Source organism: Balearica regulorum, chromosome 5, assembly GCF_011004875.1.
Source record: "Balearica regulorum gibbericeps isolate bBalReg1 chromosome 5, bBalReg1.pri, whole genome shotgun sequence".
In the NCBI taxonomy this organism is placed as follows: domain Eukaryota; kingdom Metazoa; phylum Chordata; class Aves; order Gruiformes; family Gruidae; genus Balearica; species Balearica regulorum.
In genome coordinates this window covers 19637051-19655795 of record NC_046188.1, presented here as the reverse complement: position 1 = coordinate 19655795, position 18745 = coordinate 19637051, and the positions used below count along the sequence as shown (strand labels likewise).

The 18745-nt window shown below is 41.1% G+C and overlaps 1 protein-coding gene across 5 annotated transcripts in view; it reads right to left on the bottom strand.

Moving 5' to 3' along the window:
- Positions 1 to 18745, bottom strand: part of FOXN3 (forkhead box N3) — a 213632-nt gene that overhangs the window by 75375 nt on the left and 119512 nt on the right. For all 5 annotated transcript variants that reach the window (XM_075753727.1, XM_075753726.1, XM_075753729.1 and 2 more), the window contains exon 4: positions 4292 to 4356. In XM_075753727.1, the coding sequence (XP_075609842.1) occupies positions 4292 to 4356 (65 nt within the window). The remainder of the gene's footprint in view (positions 1 to 4291; positions 4357 to 18745) is intronic.

Below are 18745 nucleotides of genomic sequence, written 5' to 3'. Positions count from 1 at the left end.
ATTCACAGGGAGCAGATTTAAACTGTGCTGATCATCAGAAGAGGAAGTGGAGGACCTTGCTCACACAAGAAAACAGACAGGGATCATAGCTGGAAGCAGTAATCCAAGGTGGACCATCTAGTCACAGTGATGAGGGCCATCTCCATTTTCAGCTCCAACAGCCATAGGGACTGGATCACCCAGGTTCACTTTCCTTCCCTGGACTATGAAGAATCAGTAATCACGCTACCGCAAGGGTCTGCTTCTACCAGGCTTTGTCCAGAAACTCAGGAAGCTTACCCAAGAACTATGTTAAGCCTGGCAGACGTATACTTGCCATAAACCAGAGGGGAGGCATTGCTTTATGTCAGCTGCTGCCCAGTCACGGGCCTCTGGCATCTTCTGGGGCAGATCCCACAGTTCCTGCACTCTTGTTTCAATCCCCACTGCAGCAGCAACAGCAGACGCAGATCACTATTTTCACTGTATGGTGCTCTGTTTCCATGCCAGCTGTAATTACACCCATAAGCACCTTCTACGTAGGCTTCCTTGCAACTCAGGACAGAACAAATTCGATACAAGAAGACACAGGAATATGTTGTGTTTAATTTATTAAAGTGTGAGGGCAAATAAGACAAAAAGAGAGTGGTAAATTTGGTATTTTTTTTCCTCAAAATGAAAGTTGTATCTTTAGGAAATAAAACGAAACCCCTCCGCAGTCCAGTTACATCTTACAGGTGGCACTCAGCGGGTGGAATTTACATAACTGCTGCTAAATGTTTATTTGATGATGTATTTTTAGTTTATTCAGGGAAAATGTTAGATATATTGAGAGCAAAATAGTTTTATTATTACCACTCATCTATGAGCAACTGCAGCCTCAAGTCTCTAACATGAGATTAATACCTAAGACCAGTGCAGAGGCAACAAAACTGACCTTATCTGAACACGATGCATTAGTTTCAAGGTTTTGAACTTAATGTGATTATGTCCCCACCTATCTCACCCAGCACAAGTTCCTGACGAATTTAGAATGCACTTAAATCTTTTCCATCGTAAAGACTTTTCCCTGCCATACATTTTATTAAATAAAAATGGATGTGTTATGGCAGGTGAGAACAGAAAAAAACAGTGGGAACAAAGGCTCTCCATACAGCAAGTCTAAAAAAATGAAGCTGTGATTTGAAACAAAAACACAATATGTACCATAACAAGTTACAAAAAACGATAGAAAAAATAAAGCGGTAGGAGCAAAAACCTGTTTTATCTGGGAATCCTGAAGGCTAGAATGCAGCAATCTCCACGGATGTACAAGTTTTGAGAGGAGGTATCAGAGTCTGGTAAGGCTGAAGGTCCTACCTATATTAAGCTCTGCATGGGACTTCAGGAGGAGACCAAAGAGCAGAGGGATATAAAGAGAAACCCTCACCTAGTAGAAGGAGCTCAACATTTCAAAAAGCATCTGAGCAGGTGACTTACGCAACATAAAAAGTAATTTAATTGCTCATTTGTTTTGATTAGACAGTGAATGCTAGGAACAACAATACCATGATCCTCATAAAAGAAACTGAGGTAGTCATCTTGTATCTGATAAAATCATAGGCAAAAAGAAAATGGCATATACATATTTTGTTCAAAATTTTTCACAAAGTACGAGCAAAGACAGCCAGAAAGGAACAGAAAATTAAACCTGCTCATGTCAAAGACATTAAGGACACAGAATAGCTACAATGAATTTTAGCTTCCCTTTCTCTTCCTTTGCTATTTTGAGGTACACAGATAACTGGTTTCTCAGTCACTTTCTCTGGAGAGATATGTTAAATGCTTTACAATGGTTAAGATTACTTTGCCAAATAGTTCAGGTATAAAATGAATGGAAACTAGGAGAGTCTACAAGTCTTTCTTGGCTAAAAAAAGTACTACTTACATTGCGGAATCTTTTTCTCTTCATTCCCCAGACCAGAAAAAGAGCATTTTCCTTAACAACTCAGAAGAAATGAGGTGCGACAAGTGCACATGAATATCACATTTACTAAAATTTCAGAATTATTCTGTGTTATTGTCTATCACACGCACTAAACATTCTTTTCAAATGTAGCAAAACATTTATCAAGTAAAAATAATTTTAAATCTGTTATCTAAACTTTTGCCAATCAAAAGGCAATACTATAACTTGAAACCGATAATTGAGCCAATTTTTCATTCTCCTCTTTGTATTAAGCTGGATATAAGCACTGGAAAAAGAGACTTAAGATGGTCATGTAAGGTAGGAGGACTCGACAAACTTCCCCACCCTCTCATCTCACACCTCCCGCACTCGCTACCATTCCTCTACACAGGGCTTGCGGAAAAAGTCAGAAGCAGCAAAGAGATGGATGCACTATTTCCATGCAACCTGGTGAACCCTGTACATGAAAGAGCTTATTGTAGGAAAAAAATGAAAGACAGATAGAAAGACAGACAGAAAGGCTTTGTTATTTTCTTGTTTTAAAATTAAAACCAGGAAGTGTTAAAAGATGACTTTAATGAGGTTTTCCTTCATACTCTCTCATCCTTCCAACCTCAGTCATATCATGTATATTAGAGTTCAAATTGGCTGCATTTTCCACTTGAAATGGCAACGCAGAATGCCAACTCAGTTAAAGGTCTGTTAGGTTTTGTTAGTTGCTTGAAAAGGCAGTCATCTCTCTCTTTTTCTCTATTTCTTTAATATGCTGATATGTTTTGGCCTTTTAGGTTTTTTCCCCCAAAATTTGGAAGGCAGAGGAGGGCAGAGGAGAAGAGGTGAAGAACAGCATACTTTTCTTTTCTGGGAGAAGGCTTTAAGCTACAACTGAGATAGGAAGGACTACAAATAGTTTTTATTAATTCCTGGATATCTTGCATCATAAGAAAAGGTAAAACATCTGTGCCATACAGACTTGACAGAGTATTTTACATTTTATGAACTCAAATTACAAAGAGTCTATATCTGCAGGTACACATTTAAAACCAGAATTGCTGAACAATTGAAAATGAATCAAGCATATCCATTCATAATAATTTCTTTTTCCTTAAAAAAATGTATTAAAAAAAATCTAGTTCTTCCCATTACGAGGGACTGCAAAGATAGCAGATCTATCCTATCAAGACTAAAGCCAAAAGATGCCAACCTCTACAATTTATACCATCTCCTAGTGTTACGAAATAATCTGAACACTTTAATGTATTTAAAGTTTGTTTGAACAAATTCAGCATAGTTATTAGATAACAGCATGATGCAAATTTTTAGATAGGTGCAAGGAATCTGTTGAAAAGTATTCTTGGGTAAACTACAGATGCTGGGTTACTCTGGGGTGTGGAAGGTGAGCAGTACTGCCCGCCCATTATTTGCTTGTGAGCCTAGTTGTGAGTAAGGCTCCATCCTAGGTGATTCAGATGAATGTTCTGGAGAACATTATACAGCATTTTCTGCCAGAAAGAAGGCCAGAAAACACTCGGCACCACAAGAATGAACACAAAACTGAGACACTTCATGGACAAATACTTGCAAAGACCATAAAATCATCCTAAAAAGTTTAAGTCACTTTTGCACCGTAGACAAATGTATGCAGTTTGGGGAAACAGCCTCTTGTGTTCCCCAAGACACTTCCATTAAGAGCGATGGTAGTTCTATGTACTCAATGGCAGAAATAAAAACACATTTAACAGTGAACAACAATTTTGTAAGTCTGGTACGACAGACTGAAAATCTTCACCTATCAAAACTGCAGTCATATAGCTTCTGTTTATATTGGCCATCCAATGGAAATAAGATATTTAACATTCCTCTATGAATATAAGAACCCTTAAACATGGTAGGTTTCTTGAGACAAATACTCTGTCACTGCTTTTCCCACCACAGCACCGCTGCCTCCCTTCGGGTACATTTTGCTATCAGCACAATTAAAGAGTAAAAGAAAGGGTCTCTCTCAAAGAACAACCTTGCTTCATCCACAAAGCTAAAAGCGGTGTTCCTGGAACATTTCCTGCTGGGCACTCTCTATCCACACAAAGGAGAAAGAAAAAAAAAAAAGCCACCCTTTGCCATATTTTACAGTAAGCAAATTAATAATCTGAGGAAAGAAAAAAAGCAGCAACTTTCACAGACTACACTCACTGTATGTAGGAAATCGTCACTTTCAAGGCACCAGATGCGCAATAAAGGAGACAGGTTAAAGGAAACAAAAAACATTTGGTTACTTCTTGCCCAGTGAATATTGCAAAAACTGTGCAATTTGCAAGAGGTATGTATTAAGAACAGTTACTCCAAGATGTAGTATCCATCACCTACCTTGTAGAAGGGCTCCATTTCTCTTGAAAAAGGTGCTTCCTGGCCAAATGGGTGGACCTGATGTGCTAAAGGTAATAAGAAATAAGTGTAAAGAAAATCTCATTTACATTAAACAATTATAAGTTACTATTTGCATGAATTCCATTTTGTTTTTAAAGCTAACATTACATCATGTCATGTTTGCCTTCAAGCAAGGGTCTAAAATTTCCTGTTAAAAATAGGTTAATTTGATTCAAGATTCACATTCTCTTCACAAGGAAAAACCTTCTCAGCAAAGTACACGCCCACACTCTCTTAGAGAAAGAGAGAAAAAAACAATTTGGAATACATCATAAAAATCCCCAATAAACCAATATCGAAAATATTTACTGAATCCTCAGTACAGCAACATATACGCCTTTTCCCAAAGCCATCTGCTAAAAACCCAAATGCTTTATGGCTTTTACTCAGCCATAAAAACACGCTACCCTAGATAACACATCAAGACAGAAAAGCCTTGGCTGGACACTGGGTGATTTCTGTGCTTCCACCAGAGCACTTTGCCCACCAAACCTCCTCACATGCAGACGTCACCTCACTGCATCAGAAAACACACAGCTCTACGAAATGTCCACAAGCACCAGCATTAATGAAGCTCGGTCTTTGCTGTGGGCACATGCTTGGTGACCACGGTGGCTCCCACGAGACCCCACGGTGGCAGGGTGGTGGCCTTGGACGCCTAGCAGCCACGAGTGCCGAACTCGGGCCACCACCAGGTCCCTCGTTTGCTATGTATCCTGCTTGCACAGAGGCTGCCCAAAGGAAATGGCCTCTGAGGCCATCGCAGCTGAAGGCGAAGACCAGGTTCAAACACATGAAAGGGGAGAGAAGGAAGAGGAGGGAACATTGGTATGGTCCTCTAAAGCTTGAAGACAATCATAGGTATTTTAATATATTAAGCTTTTAGTGAAATTAGTATCATGAAACTATGTTATCGATACATAAATAATTGCCCTATGACCAAATTCAAGCACAAATTAAAAACAGGGGACTAAATATCCTTCGGTAAGATTACTGTAAGACACTCTGCCGTTTTAAGGTAATCCACCTTCCTCTTTGGATGCACATTGTGAACCAAGCCTTACATGCCATTTCTGTTCAGAGGTACTTTTGTCTTCTCTTGAGTTGACTACCACTACACAAAATGCAATGAAATGGAAAACAGATGTTGTCTATCACATTGACAGCATTAGCAAAGTTCTGATAAAATGCCATATATTAAAAAACCACAGTTTTCACAATTACTCTGCAGAGACTCTTGTGCTAACATATAAAAACTTCACTGTGTTAAAATACGGACTGTAGAAGGATCCAAACCAATTACATGAGTAATAAAAGCCTTCAATACTCCTGAACAAAAAGGGGAGTTGAGAGAGAGAGCAGGCAAAATGACCGAAAAGATGTTAAGTAGGTCTACATTCGTAAGTGCTGGAGCGCGCTGGGGCATGCACTCATCTGAATACGCACACTGACTTCGTAGGGCTTAATGTAACCAATTGTTTGCATTCCTTATAGTAAGCGCCAGCTCTTCAAGTGTAGCTCCTCAACTCACATGAAGGTCAAGAGCTGTTGAGGGCATTCACACTCCTGTAGGACAGGCTCACGGTTTTATAGCAGAGTCCAGGATAATCTCTGGGATAAGACCCATCAAGCTACAAGTGGAAAGCTATAGTATAGTCTTTGTACTGCACAAATTTGCCACAGAAATCAGAAATCACAGTATGGCAACTATATGCCTTTCAAAAGCTCAAGAAAAAAACCAGTGAAATTGTGAAATGAAGCCATAGAAAAAATTTACTCCCAGGCTCCTGTTTGCCTGTATGTGGGTGGAAGAGGGTTAAAGAAAGGAGAGGGAAAAGCGTATGTATTTGAATAGACAAAATGTCTCCACTAGAGAAACAAAGTCATAGTGATTTATCTTATTTTCCAACTTGAAAAAAGGCCCATGGCTCTCAAAAACCTCCATCCGATTCAGCACAAACCCACATGAACTGAGAAAATTAACTGTGCCTTCCCAGGGAAGGAAGCTAAAGAATTCAAGCATGTAAATAATGTACCGCAGCGACCGGTCAAGCCTTTCAAACAACAAACTTCTGTGTTTGCACGGCTTTCTGAAGTTTAGCTATGCCTGATCTGTGTTGGATAAATTCTCTTTCTGTTCCCAAACTTTTGCACGTGAAGTCTCAGATGGTATTAATTATTAAAACATATTTCAAGTTGAGAAATGATGGAGTTAAACTATCTCTCACTTTAAAGTGTTCAAAAGCTGCTTCCTCCCTGTTTCACATTAAGAAACGATTTGATGAAGTTAATTCTTTTAAACACCATCTGTAATAAAAAAATATTTGGTCCATCCCAGGTGTTTTTTCAAACAAATTGTTTCTTCAGTGTAGTCTGTAAGCTACTTGAGAAGAGTGGCTGGTAACAGCACTGCAGCAGTAACAGCATATTCTGTATTTAGGCAAAAAAAAATGCAAAATCTGGTTTTAGAATTTCCTTTTGTAATCAATACATCCTGTAAGATTAGTATTTATGCAATTAGCATTATTGATGACAGAATTTTTCCCCAAACTTATCAACTAAACACACTGACCGAAGTAATATTTAATTTCTAATAAATCCCCACACAGCTATTGGAAGAAAAGCAATAACTAGTTTGAACTATCGGTGCAATGAAACTTGTGGCCTAATACATTTCTGTTATGCATAGGTTTTAGTATAGTTTATGGATAAACTATACTAAAAATGTGAAACACCAACAGCTACCAGTCAAGGATTGTTGGTTTGATTTGCAGAAAATACTATCAGTTCAAGCATACGCTCAGCCAAAGAGGTATCCAGGCTGCAATAGGATTTGTAGCAAAAAACATAAAACAGTATCTGAGAGTGCAAGTTTACATCCATCCAGTGTAGGACCCACCTCCCTGTGAAGCACAGTCATTGTCACTACAGCATCCGTGCACCACCACAGCAGCAAATGCAGTTTTCACACACTTGCTCCACCAGCAGCTGGGAGAACTAGCAAGTAACAGTGTTTAACCTGTGAGCATCTGCTTGTTGAAATAACTGGAACTAGGAGCCACCCCTGATCAAACCCAACCTTTCCCGGGGATTCGCTATTGATTTTTAACAAGCGGGACTCGATTTCCACTCAAGGCAAGTGATGAACTTTTTTTCTCGGATGACACAACTAGCAGGAAACTTTGTCATGCTGCAGGGCCCTGGGCATGGGAAGCTGCCTGACTGAGGGCTAGCAAGGATTTTTCTGAGACAAGGCTTTTCCATAGGAAAATGCTGCTTTGCTGAAATCTAAAACATTCCATGGGAATGTGTTGGACACCGCTTGTGCTGGAAACCAGGCCAATGTGAAGGCTGGCTGGCCAGCCAGCAAGGGTTCATGGCAGCCAGCCAGCCCAACCAGGAGCTCCCAGGGCATACAGAAGCAATAACTTGTGTGAGCCCCCCCCCGACCCTTAATTATTGCTACCAAAACGTATGCCACGCATTTATAAAAATCTTTAAAAGGTGCATAGGATTCAAGAGACTTAGAAAAGGAAATATAAATCCTTTGTCTTCTGGAATTCACATTAGAGCAAGGAGACTGCAGTTCTTAAAGCCAACCACTAAAAAAAAGCCAGGGTATGAATTCTCTCTCACAGTTGCAGTATTTCACAACTATGCCAAAAACTCCCACAGGCCTCTTTGTCAGAGAGGCCTGATTAATAGATTTAAAAAACCCAAACAACTAAAAATTCAAAACAAATTCAATTGTGTGAGACTACACGCCACAATTAAGGGATGATGAAAACACAGAAGAAAGGCAATAAATATAGGCCAATGACTGTGTTACCAAATATGTCCAGAGGGTGATGGTAAGCAGGAGGACACAGAAAGGGGGGAAAACAAACAAACAAACAAGCCAGCACCCCCACCCCCCCCAAACGCACACTTCAAAGGCTGCTGAAGCTGCGAGCGGCCTGAAGAAGGATGGCTCAGCGGGCAGACAGGGAAGATGCTCCACGCACACCTTGGCCCACCACGGCCAAGAGGCAGTGGGCTCTGCTCTGGGGCATAGCTGGTGCCAAAGCATACCCTCAGGAAAGCTTGGAGTACAGGGCAGGGCAGCTCGGTAAGGGGTAGAAAGATGAATGGTGTCAGCTGTAAGGTAACAAGCTGTTGCACATAATATACCCAACACAGAGCCTGGAGTAAGCAAACAGCTGTTAGGCTACAAACAGGCTGCAGAGACATAGAGGATCCCCTCTCCAGCCCTTATCAGTGGCAAAATTGATGGGCACAAGCAAAGATGATCGACTGAAGCACTACTATATCCAGCTCAGCCCACAGATTTTGCAAAAAGGTGTGGCAGGAAGAAATATAAGTCTTCTCCTGACCAAGCACAGTAAGTTCCCAGTAATGCAGAGCCAGTGGATGGGAGAGCACCCAATTCACTGCGATCACTGCCCTTTGCCCCAGGGTTGACAGCAGTTATCAGGACAGCAACGTAATTGAAAATTCCCAAGAGCAGAAGCTGCAGCTGCCAGATGAAGGGAACAAAGGCATTGCTGTACCCACGCTGTCAGTACTCCATTACCAACCACCCATAGTTCAAAGTGCAAGACTTCACTGCGAGGCTCACCTACACCTCCGACAAATGGTGAACTGAAGGAAATGTCAAGGACACCAAAGCTAGAAACAACAAACCATTTTGTCAAGGAGTAACCAGCGGAGCATCTTGCAGGTATAGAAAGCCACCTCCAAAAGTTTCTGAAAAGCAACCAAACCACAATTTTTCTCATGTTCAAGTTGCTGAGATGGCTGGAGCCCATGAAACCCTTGCATCTAGTGGCAGCAGGGAATGATGCTCTTGACAAGTACATTCAGCTCCCGATGCAAGCTGGACTCAGACTGCTACCATAAGGATGTCCAACTAAGCTGGAAGATTGTAATTCTTACCATTCCTTGGGAAGTAAATTTAGGATGGGGTGGTAACTGAGAAAAAAAGCTTAAGAAGTATACTTTTGTGGGAATACAGCATCCCTTGATGCTGGACGATGAATAGTACTTCCTTACGGCAGACACCCTGTGTAAGGCATGAGAAATAGTCATGCCTACGGCAACAAGCAGCCCTCTTGGCTCCCATGCTGCACAAACGCGGTCTGCAGAGTGGCTGTCAGAGGGCACGGGAGGAGGTCACTTCGTCCAACCCACATTGCCACGAGCTTGCAGAGTGAACACGGGACAGACGGCATCTCATTCTGGTTGAGCACTCCTGTAACGTTTGTCAGCTCTTTGCTGCTTGCACTGAAAAGCTCAGATCCTTCTATTGCTATATCAGCTCTGTTTTCTACACTCAACTTGAATGCCATTACTGGACCAGGGCTAACAAGACTACCACACTGCGAAGAGGGGTTAATGCTCTACACCTGGGTACATAACCATAGTTGTATTAAAGAATTTATCACTCCCATGATAAATTTTGAGCAATACAGAAGCATTTAGATACCGTTGCACCTCTAACACATGTGTTTAGTTAACGAGGAAAAAAATTTATAATCCCTGTCAGCAGCTTGCTGGCAGTTAATATCACAATTAGCGATCACTTAGCAACAGGCAAGCAAGCTTCCTCTCCAATCAAAGGGAAAAAACCTCTGCTAACCTGGGCTAATGACAATACATAAAAAGTATCTGGAAGGTACGTGTTAAGGTATTTCCTGATTTTAATGAAAACTGATTACTTTAGAGATTTTAAATACATAAACCCATTACTCCATCTTCTTGAATTTTCCATAACTGACAAAACATTATTCTTAAAGAGATTTATGAATTCACAATACTAATTTTTAATTTATGAAGGCTGATCTAATATTCTGGTAATGCCTCTCTTTCCTCTGCAAGTCCCTCTATTGTCTCTCAGTATCTCTCACTTACTGTGACATGTGGGATCAAGACTTTAAGCTCCTAGATGGAGTCTTTCCTACTTTCTCTAGGGTGTCTAACACATTTTCGAGCGAATAATAAAATTTTGATCTCTTGCACACTCTAAATGAGTTTTCTATATGACACAACTACCAGAGGGATTACATCTACATTTTTCTTAAAGACAAAAGAAAAGTTGCTCAGGAAAGATATTCATGAATGAAACACCTGAAAATAAAATTTAATGTTACTTTTTGAAGGATGAAGTGGAAGTTGGCCAAATCTTTATGTTCTCCAAGTAGCCAAAGCCAGTCTCCTGCCACTGTCTCCACTTAAAAGTAGTAATTAAGCAAGAAAACAGAGAGAGGGGGAGAAATAAAAAATAATTAGGATTTAAAAAGCTTCTCAAATTTCTAGAATTAGGAATAAAAAGGGTAATTCTTAATTTCAAGAAAAACATGGTCATGTGTCTTTTGGAGCCCACCAATGACTCTGCTGTGGTGGTCAAAAGATTTATCTCACTGCTGATGTGATATATGAATCCTTCTTGTCCCCTTGGTGAGACTCTGTAGTTTTCAGCCAGAATTTTGGTCTTTGCCAAGAGCTGAGTATTTATTTATGGACAACAATGGAGAATTTATTCTTTAAATAAATAAAACCATCATCATTTCTAGAGCACTGCTGTTTAAAGAGAGAGAACTATTTGAGGTATGCCAGCCATAGTGCAAAATGCAAATTTCTCACTCATTGGTGTTTACATATTTTAACACATTTATCGTGAACATATTACAATTCTAGGCTGAACACTGAAATAGGAAAAAGTCCAGATATATCTGAAAATTCATGGTGAAACAACTGTCCCATATTACTTTTAATTAAAAAAAGATTTGTCTCCATTGGGAATCAGGAGATGCCAGCTATGAGCCTCCAATTCTAATTCTGCCTCTGCCACTAAATCACACAGTGACTTCAGGCAAGTCATTTCATCCTTTCTGTCTCAGTTTTATTCTTCTTCGTGTTAAAAACAGGAGTAAGTTCTTACCGACATACTCTACGTATCTCTAGGAGGAATAAAAAAATTGTTAAGTAACAACACAATAAGTGAGGGAATAGTGTTTTGAAGCGCATGTAGTTAAAGAAGGAACAACAGAGCTCACTTCTAGAGCATGGGTTGTTATTTGTTCCTGCTTTCCTAATTTTGATGTAAGGAAAAACACTGCAGGTTACTTCACATGCTGTAACGCTGCTTCTCCTTACTTCACAACTGCTGTTAAATGGTTCCTATACTATCTATCACTGGATGAAAAACTAGTGGTCGTCTAGCTGGGGAAACTTCAGAGTTACCTGAACTTGCTCATGTGCTACGGAGCGTGCCTGTGCCAGCTCATGCAGGCACTGCAGGTCATTCTCCCAAAGCCCAGATGAATAGAAGATCCCATTTATGGACAGCTACTGGCCTCTGAGACCAGAGAGGACCGCGGCCTCTTTTGGGCCATAGCAGCATCAAACGCTGACCTGGCCAGTGGGGAGAAGTTTGATTCTTGTCTGTTCTACAAAATCAGAAATAGAGCACTCCAGTTTTCTGACAATAGCCTTCGTTTGCTGCAAAACAAGTGAGGGGGAAGAAGAGGTTCATTTCTGGTTTGGTTTTACTTGATTAGAATTGCCATAGAAGGAAGAAAGTCTTTAATCTCAGATTCCAGACAATAAATGAGCCCTACATATTGCCTATATCTAGGCTCACCTTCATTTTCAACTTGATGTAAAGAGTCTGCTCTGATAGTTACTGCTACAGCGCAGACAAGGCTCTAGAGAACTTCCATGCTGACCACATGAGCAACTGAACCACAGTGAAACAGCAGAGCTGCCACCCAGGCACAACACTGTAAAGCTCGACTAAAAGAAGCACTTCTCCCAAATTGAAACTGATTAAATTTTTAAAAAGCTCATGGTCACCCAATTGGCTTCTGTTATTCTAGTCCTGAATTCTCCATTTATTATTTTTGCAGAACTTCAAACAGCTTTGCTGGTAGACCTGCCTGGATTTTATAAATACTTTCTACATGAGGCTCCCACTCACATTTCTAACCACAGCTTAACCATGGCCTGTCAGTCAATCGGACTTGAGATTAATGATACGCACATCTCTGCTAGAACAGCTTGTCACCCATTACTGAGAATACACCGCTTGTTAATTTTAAAGACACCAATGTAACTTGAACATGCACAAAGTTATGAACATGTACATATGCAAAAGGGCAAATCTGATCTCCAATGAAACAGAAATAGATGGGAAAAAGGGAGGGGAGGCCTTTAAGTCCCCCTGTAAATGCTTCATGTCACTTGCTGAAGTTCTTGTTTATCCGGTATGGTGCGAGGCCCCATTTCACCAATTTAGGCATTCAGGAAACTCAAAACTAAGCATGACCCGCAGGCTGCTGCCAGTTTGAACTCCCCCTCCACCGCTTGCTCAAAGCCAAGGCGCTTACCAGCTGAAATTTTCCATACTTGGTCTTTCTCATTAATCTTGAATGAATGTGGTTCAGATGATTCAGAACTAATCTGGCTTCTGGAATTACAGAAGCAGAGGACAAAACGAATGTTTAACCTCTCCCCTGGAACATTTAACCTCTCCCAGATGCTGAGGGTATTTTTCCTTGGGATGCTTAATGTGCTTATAGGCTCCATAGCACTGCTGCAGAGGAGTGTGCAGAGATTTGCAGTCACTGGGCCCTACACCAAACTGTTTGATGCACATGTCAGAAAGTTATGTAAAAGCTGAAAACATGATGATAATAATAGTAACAGAAGTCAAGTATTCATGCATTTGGAAAGCCACAATCATATTTTTTATTAATCTCAATTCCACCTCTTTATGCATATCTACTACATGAATCCTGCATTCAATGGTCACACTCTTATCTCCCAGATGATCAGTGCCTGAGGATCAGACTGCACAGCGTGCAACGTGCTCAAAAGATGAATGATAGACAGTTTGTGGGTGCTTCTATCACTAACACAAGAGTTTTATGCATAAATATCAAGTTATCCTTAGAGGTATATTTTTAGAAATAAACTGCTAAGGCATAAAAAAAGTAGTATCAAAATGTGTCAGTTTTCACTCACTCCCATTCAGCTGGAAGCACTCAGAGCTGTATTTTAGGGATGGGGGAGGGACAGACCAACACACACACATGAAACTATAGCACCTAACACCAGGCTGTTTCACCTCGTAGTCTGGGTCTACAGATGTAACAAAATAGGGAAGAGAATATAGTATTTTTTGCATTCAGAAGCATTGTAGAGACATCACCTAGATCAGTCCTCCCACCCACAGAGCTACAGAGACCATTTCCATTCACAGAAAGGAAAATATACACACAGAGATAACTACATACCTCCAAAAGATGCAGTAAACTGTGGCAGACTAGGACCAGCCCCTGGACACCCCACCTCCCTGCTCCAGGCCCCTGCTGACATCCCACACCGCTATTGTATGAAGGCTCCTCATCACTGACTGATGTTAGTTGCACCTACAAGAGTTCAGAGTTGCTCCCAGACAGATCCCAAACGCCTCAGGTTGGATGTAGAGAAAATTAAAAGCGGAATTATAATATGTCCTCCACTGTATAATAAATTTAAAGCAAATGGCCCAAGTTTGTCTAAATTCTATCCTATCAGCCCAATCCAGTCAGGAGAAGATAGGAATTTTCCATTTACACGAGAAAAGTCTTCTAACTCAACAAAGCTTCAAATTCAAGGGGCAGAACAGATGCAACCTCACAAGTATTTACACCACAGAAGCCTCTTCCCTTTTTACAGCCTCTGCCAAAATGAAGACGACCCACTGAACTGTGGTTGGGAACTATATGTGATCTTACTTCTCTAGTCTCCAGAACAAGAGCACTCCTAGTTATTTTTACAGTGGCAAAAAACTGCAGCACCCTGATATCTTCTCCTTATATCTTCTGATATCTTCTACTTAACATTTTCAAAGCAGAGCTATGAAATAATGAATTTCACACGTTCTGCAAATCTAATGGTAAACAAATACTTGGAGGACTTAATTTTGACTCATTTTTAAATTATCTTTAGACACTTTCATCTTAGCAGAAAATAAACCTCCCACCTGTAATGGGAAATAAAATTCAGTATGCATCTTTATCCTTAATCCTTACCTCTCCAAACAGCTGTTCAGCCTGCTGAGAATACTAACATTGTACTTAATATTCTAATAATTTTCTCAAGTTACAGTATTACCTGCATGAATGAAGGAACTGACTAAAGCAAAGAAAAGCTGACCTTCACAAAATTTATAGCAAGAAGTCACCCTCCTACCTTTAAGCCACTGATTCTTCATATGACTGATGAAGCTGCATCTCTACCAAGAAAGAGAGTATTTTTCCAGAAACTGTCTTACAACATTGTTATTTCAACAAATCGTGGACTCCCCAGAGGAATCTGCGATCTAGTCTATGTTTCCCTCTGTTTGCTCCTTCTCCTCAGCTGTTTGTTACAGAAATTGGATGCAAATCAGTAAGACAGGGCTTAAACACTGCCCTTCACTCTGGGATTCTCTGCAGTAAGCAGAGGTGTAGAAACAAAGGCTGTATGAGGAAAGGTGAAGGTGGGCAGGTAATTGCTTTTGTGATGAGATACTGGTTTCTACATCTCTGTTTTATCTGCTGCAACTTCATGTGGGCAAGGTTGAAAAAAATCCTTATGAACATTAAAAAGTCACAAAAAGTTCCAAGTATCTTAAGTTTACTGTTTTTTCACATGGTACATCTGAACAGCAGTTTGGTAACAAGCTTGTGCCAAAAGATAAAGCCTAGAGAAAGTCTAGGCCATTCACCCTCTCTTGATAAAGCTCAAGAAAATTAAAGAATAAAACCAAATATGACCACCCAGCAATCCTCTGTGCCCCTTGCCGAATAGCTCTGGTTTAACAGCCAGTGGAGGAGACCGCAAGCTCTCTTGTCGTGAACCAAGAGGTTCTGGGAGATCCATTTGCTGGTGGGCAATCCCTAGAATGGAGGTATTTTATTAACAAAGAGCACAATCTTTGCAGGCATGAAAAGAAGCTGCTAAGGATTGGCGTGGTTATTTGTCAGATACTGTGTAATTCTCCTCCCAGTTGAATCAGTATCTGCCATGCGATTGCAAAAAATACTCATTAGTATTAACTAGCAAAAATATGTTCATGAGTGTATGTGCACTCTCACTCTCTCTCTGTAATTAATCCCTGGAGTAAAGCTGTTCCTCGGATCACCTCAAATATAGAAAATCAATGAGTTAGATTACAGGAAACAATTAATTATGGTTCACTGGTGTTTAGAAAGAGACACTGACACCCTGACATCCCCAGATAGCATTTGTGCCCTCTAAAGCAGCAAATCACAGAAAGTAACAAACTACGCTTTTCAAACACCAGATGACCTCAAGCTTGCTCATTCTAGTGAAATGATACTAATCAGTCATAAAATGAATGGGACATAACCTTTTAAACATTAAAGAGGCAATTAATTTATAGCGCATCCGTTTACTGTTATAGCACATCCGTTTACTACAACCAATTAAGCAGAAATATTTTCTTCACGTGTTAATGTAACTTCTGACAAATCATGGGGGGGCAGGAATGGAACAAACGACTTTGTCAACCATTCCAGTTAATTCTCATGTTAGTGGTTCCATTGATAGTTAAGTCTCTTTTTTCAGTGTCATATACAGCGCGTTGCTGAATTTTCCTGCCAACACACAAAGGACTGAAAGTAAACAGGCCTGAATTGGAAAACAGCAAGCCCAGCCATTTGCAGCACTGAACCATCCAGATAGCTGCCTCTGCTGGGTACAGCAAATACCACCTGCGGCTCTCAGTTCAACTGGAACATGCTCAACCAACTTTGTAGAAATCCCTGGGCCTAAATTTTACATCACAGAGAAACATGACTTGAAGTGAAGCAGGACTTGGATGGTATCAGCAGAAACTGTTGTCATGTCAGTGCACTCTTTACCCTTTTCAAACCATTTCTGCTGACCTGCAAAGAGGACTTGCTGTTCTGTTTTCATTGCCAACCCCTGCCTAAAACATCTCCTCCACCTTATCCCCTTTGCTGAATCCCTTTTGGGTTTTATTATTGTCTTCATTCTACTTCAGAAAGTTTATGGCTATTTTGTAGAGCCTTTAGCATATCAGCATAGGACAACTTCACAACTAAAGCTTTGTTAAGCCATTTAGACAAGTGCCATGGACAGGACAACAGCTTGCATTTCTTCACCAATCCCCCTTCTCCCTATTTGTGTGGAAACTCTATCAGTGGGTTCGTCTCTTGGTCTCTTATTCCCTCTTTTCTTGGAGGGACTCTAGAACAGGTTGTGAAGGCTAGAAAGCAGCAGGTCAGATTCACTAGATTATACAAGAGCAGTGTAATGGAATAAAAAACCAAAATGGACAAAAATTTAGCATTTAACAAGTGCTTTGCATGGGAATTGAAATGTGTTTATAAACAAGTCCCAAGAGAGCAGCTCAGCTCCAAGACCAGAGCACAGAATGTCCTATTTTAATGTTTTTGTCATTAAAAGAGAAAAAAGGTCCCCTCTATTAAAAGAGAGCTTTCTCAAACATTATAATCCTCATACAACCTGGTCTTGCCCATTATTCATGCTACACTAGCCTCAATGGCAAGATGACGCCTATTAACCTCTCAGTGCCACAGTGGAAGACAACTACAAGCATCTGCCTATGAAAGCAGGGTTAACAAGGGCTCATGTGAAATGCAGCAGTAAGGGAAATCAAGACCATGGCAGAAGTCACTCCATGTTGAGAAACTCCTCTAAACTTGAGGGCATAGCAAACTGAAAGCAGGGCTTTTGAGCCTGACTACATAGGTGTTTCACACTAAGGTGCTCCACTGAAAAAGGAAAGAAAAAAAGCTGGCAACGGATACATTCCTGATTCCCTCCACAGCTTTTGAGGCTATGCCACCCCAAGAGAAACAGCTTCCACCTTGGGAAGGGCAGAACAAGAGTCACCATTTCACACAGTCTTGCAGTTGTGAATGTACCAAACCAAAACACTTTCTATTATATCCACAATGTCTGTAATCCTCTTCTGTAATTCTCCTTTTTGAAATTCTCTTTCTGGAGGGAGAGAGAGGTGAAAAGCTCTCTTTTTCTGCTCTCTCCAAGCAAGCTCCAGCCTTGAGCCCCAGACATGCTTACTGTTACATGAGTGTGTATGATGGTCTCCTCAACAGGGCAGCAAGGCTTAGTGCCTGCTTCCCTCTCAGAGGAAGAGAATGACGTACACCACTATGGCACTGACAGGAGACTGTGGTTTTAATTGAGGTAGGAACTACCTGATTTGCATCTCTGAGCAGGCCAGCAAACAAAAAATGGCACTGAAACTCATCTGTAGGATGGGTGGTGAAAGGGTGACACCAGTCCCAATCTCATAGTAACCACCAGGAAAAAAGTTTCCCCAAAGAAAAAGAGAGAGTTCAATCTGCCTCTTTTCCTTGGCTTCCCTTTTAAAGAATACAAATAAGCTTCCTGAAAAACAACAGGCCTTTTGATGAGGCGATAGCTTTCCTCTGTGTTTTTGTTTGTTGAAAACACTTTGATTTCGCAGGAAGCACTAACAAATGCAACTGGGGATCAACTTAGTTAAAGAACCTTAAAAAGCAACAGGACACACATCTCCTGCTTCAACCACTAAACTGGATTGTCTCACTGACTCGAGCAAAACTGCTGAATTATTTCCCTAACAAAAGAAAGGCGCTTTTAGGACCAATAATCTCATTTCAAATCCTTTTACCCACTCCCTACTCTTTTTGGCCTTGTAATTGCAATCCTCTTTCAGGACTAATCTCAGGACTAATTGGTGCCAGCACTCCAGTTTCTCTCGCTGGCTCTTCCCCCTCCCTCTCGCATTGTTCAGGTGCTGAAAAGGATGGCGGGCCAGAGTTCAGCACCCCTATAATGAGGCTGTTCCTACAGAGTAACTGTTAATAATTAGCAGGAAGCATTTTGTCTTTAAATTGCACAGCATGAGCAGCAAGATTTCACAGAACCAAAGAATCGCTTCACTGTTGCTCAAGGAGATCCAACAAGTTTGCAGGCGATCTGCAGGCCGGGCACGTGGAGGGCCGGGCGGTGTGCGGGGCGCTGTGCCCAGGCCAAGCCCCACCAGCCGGGCATGCAGAGTGGCACAGGCAGGGTCCAGGGTCGGTGTTTCCGGAGCTTCGCCGGCAGCGGGAAGGAGGAGGGAAGCGAGGGAGCGCCCTGCACACCTCCAGCACTGCGGCAACGCTGTCGCCGAGGAATGCGTCGACGTGACAGGACCGAGTCAGTGTGGTGAAAGGACAGGCCTTTGTTTAAGAAATATTCCAGAATACAATTCCCTGAAGAATAACAAGCAAAGAGGAGATTTAAGAAAGCCTGTTACTTTTCAGCTAATGATTGAATTTGCAGGTAGTGCCAAAAAGGAACAATGAC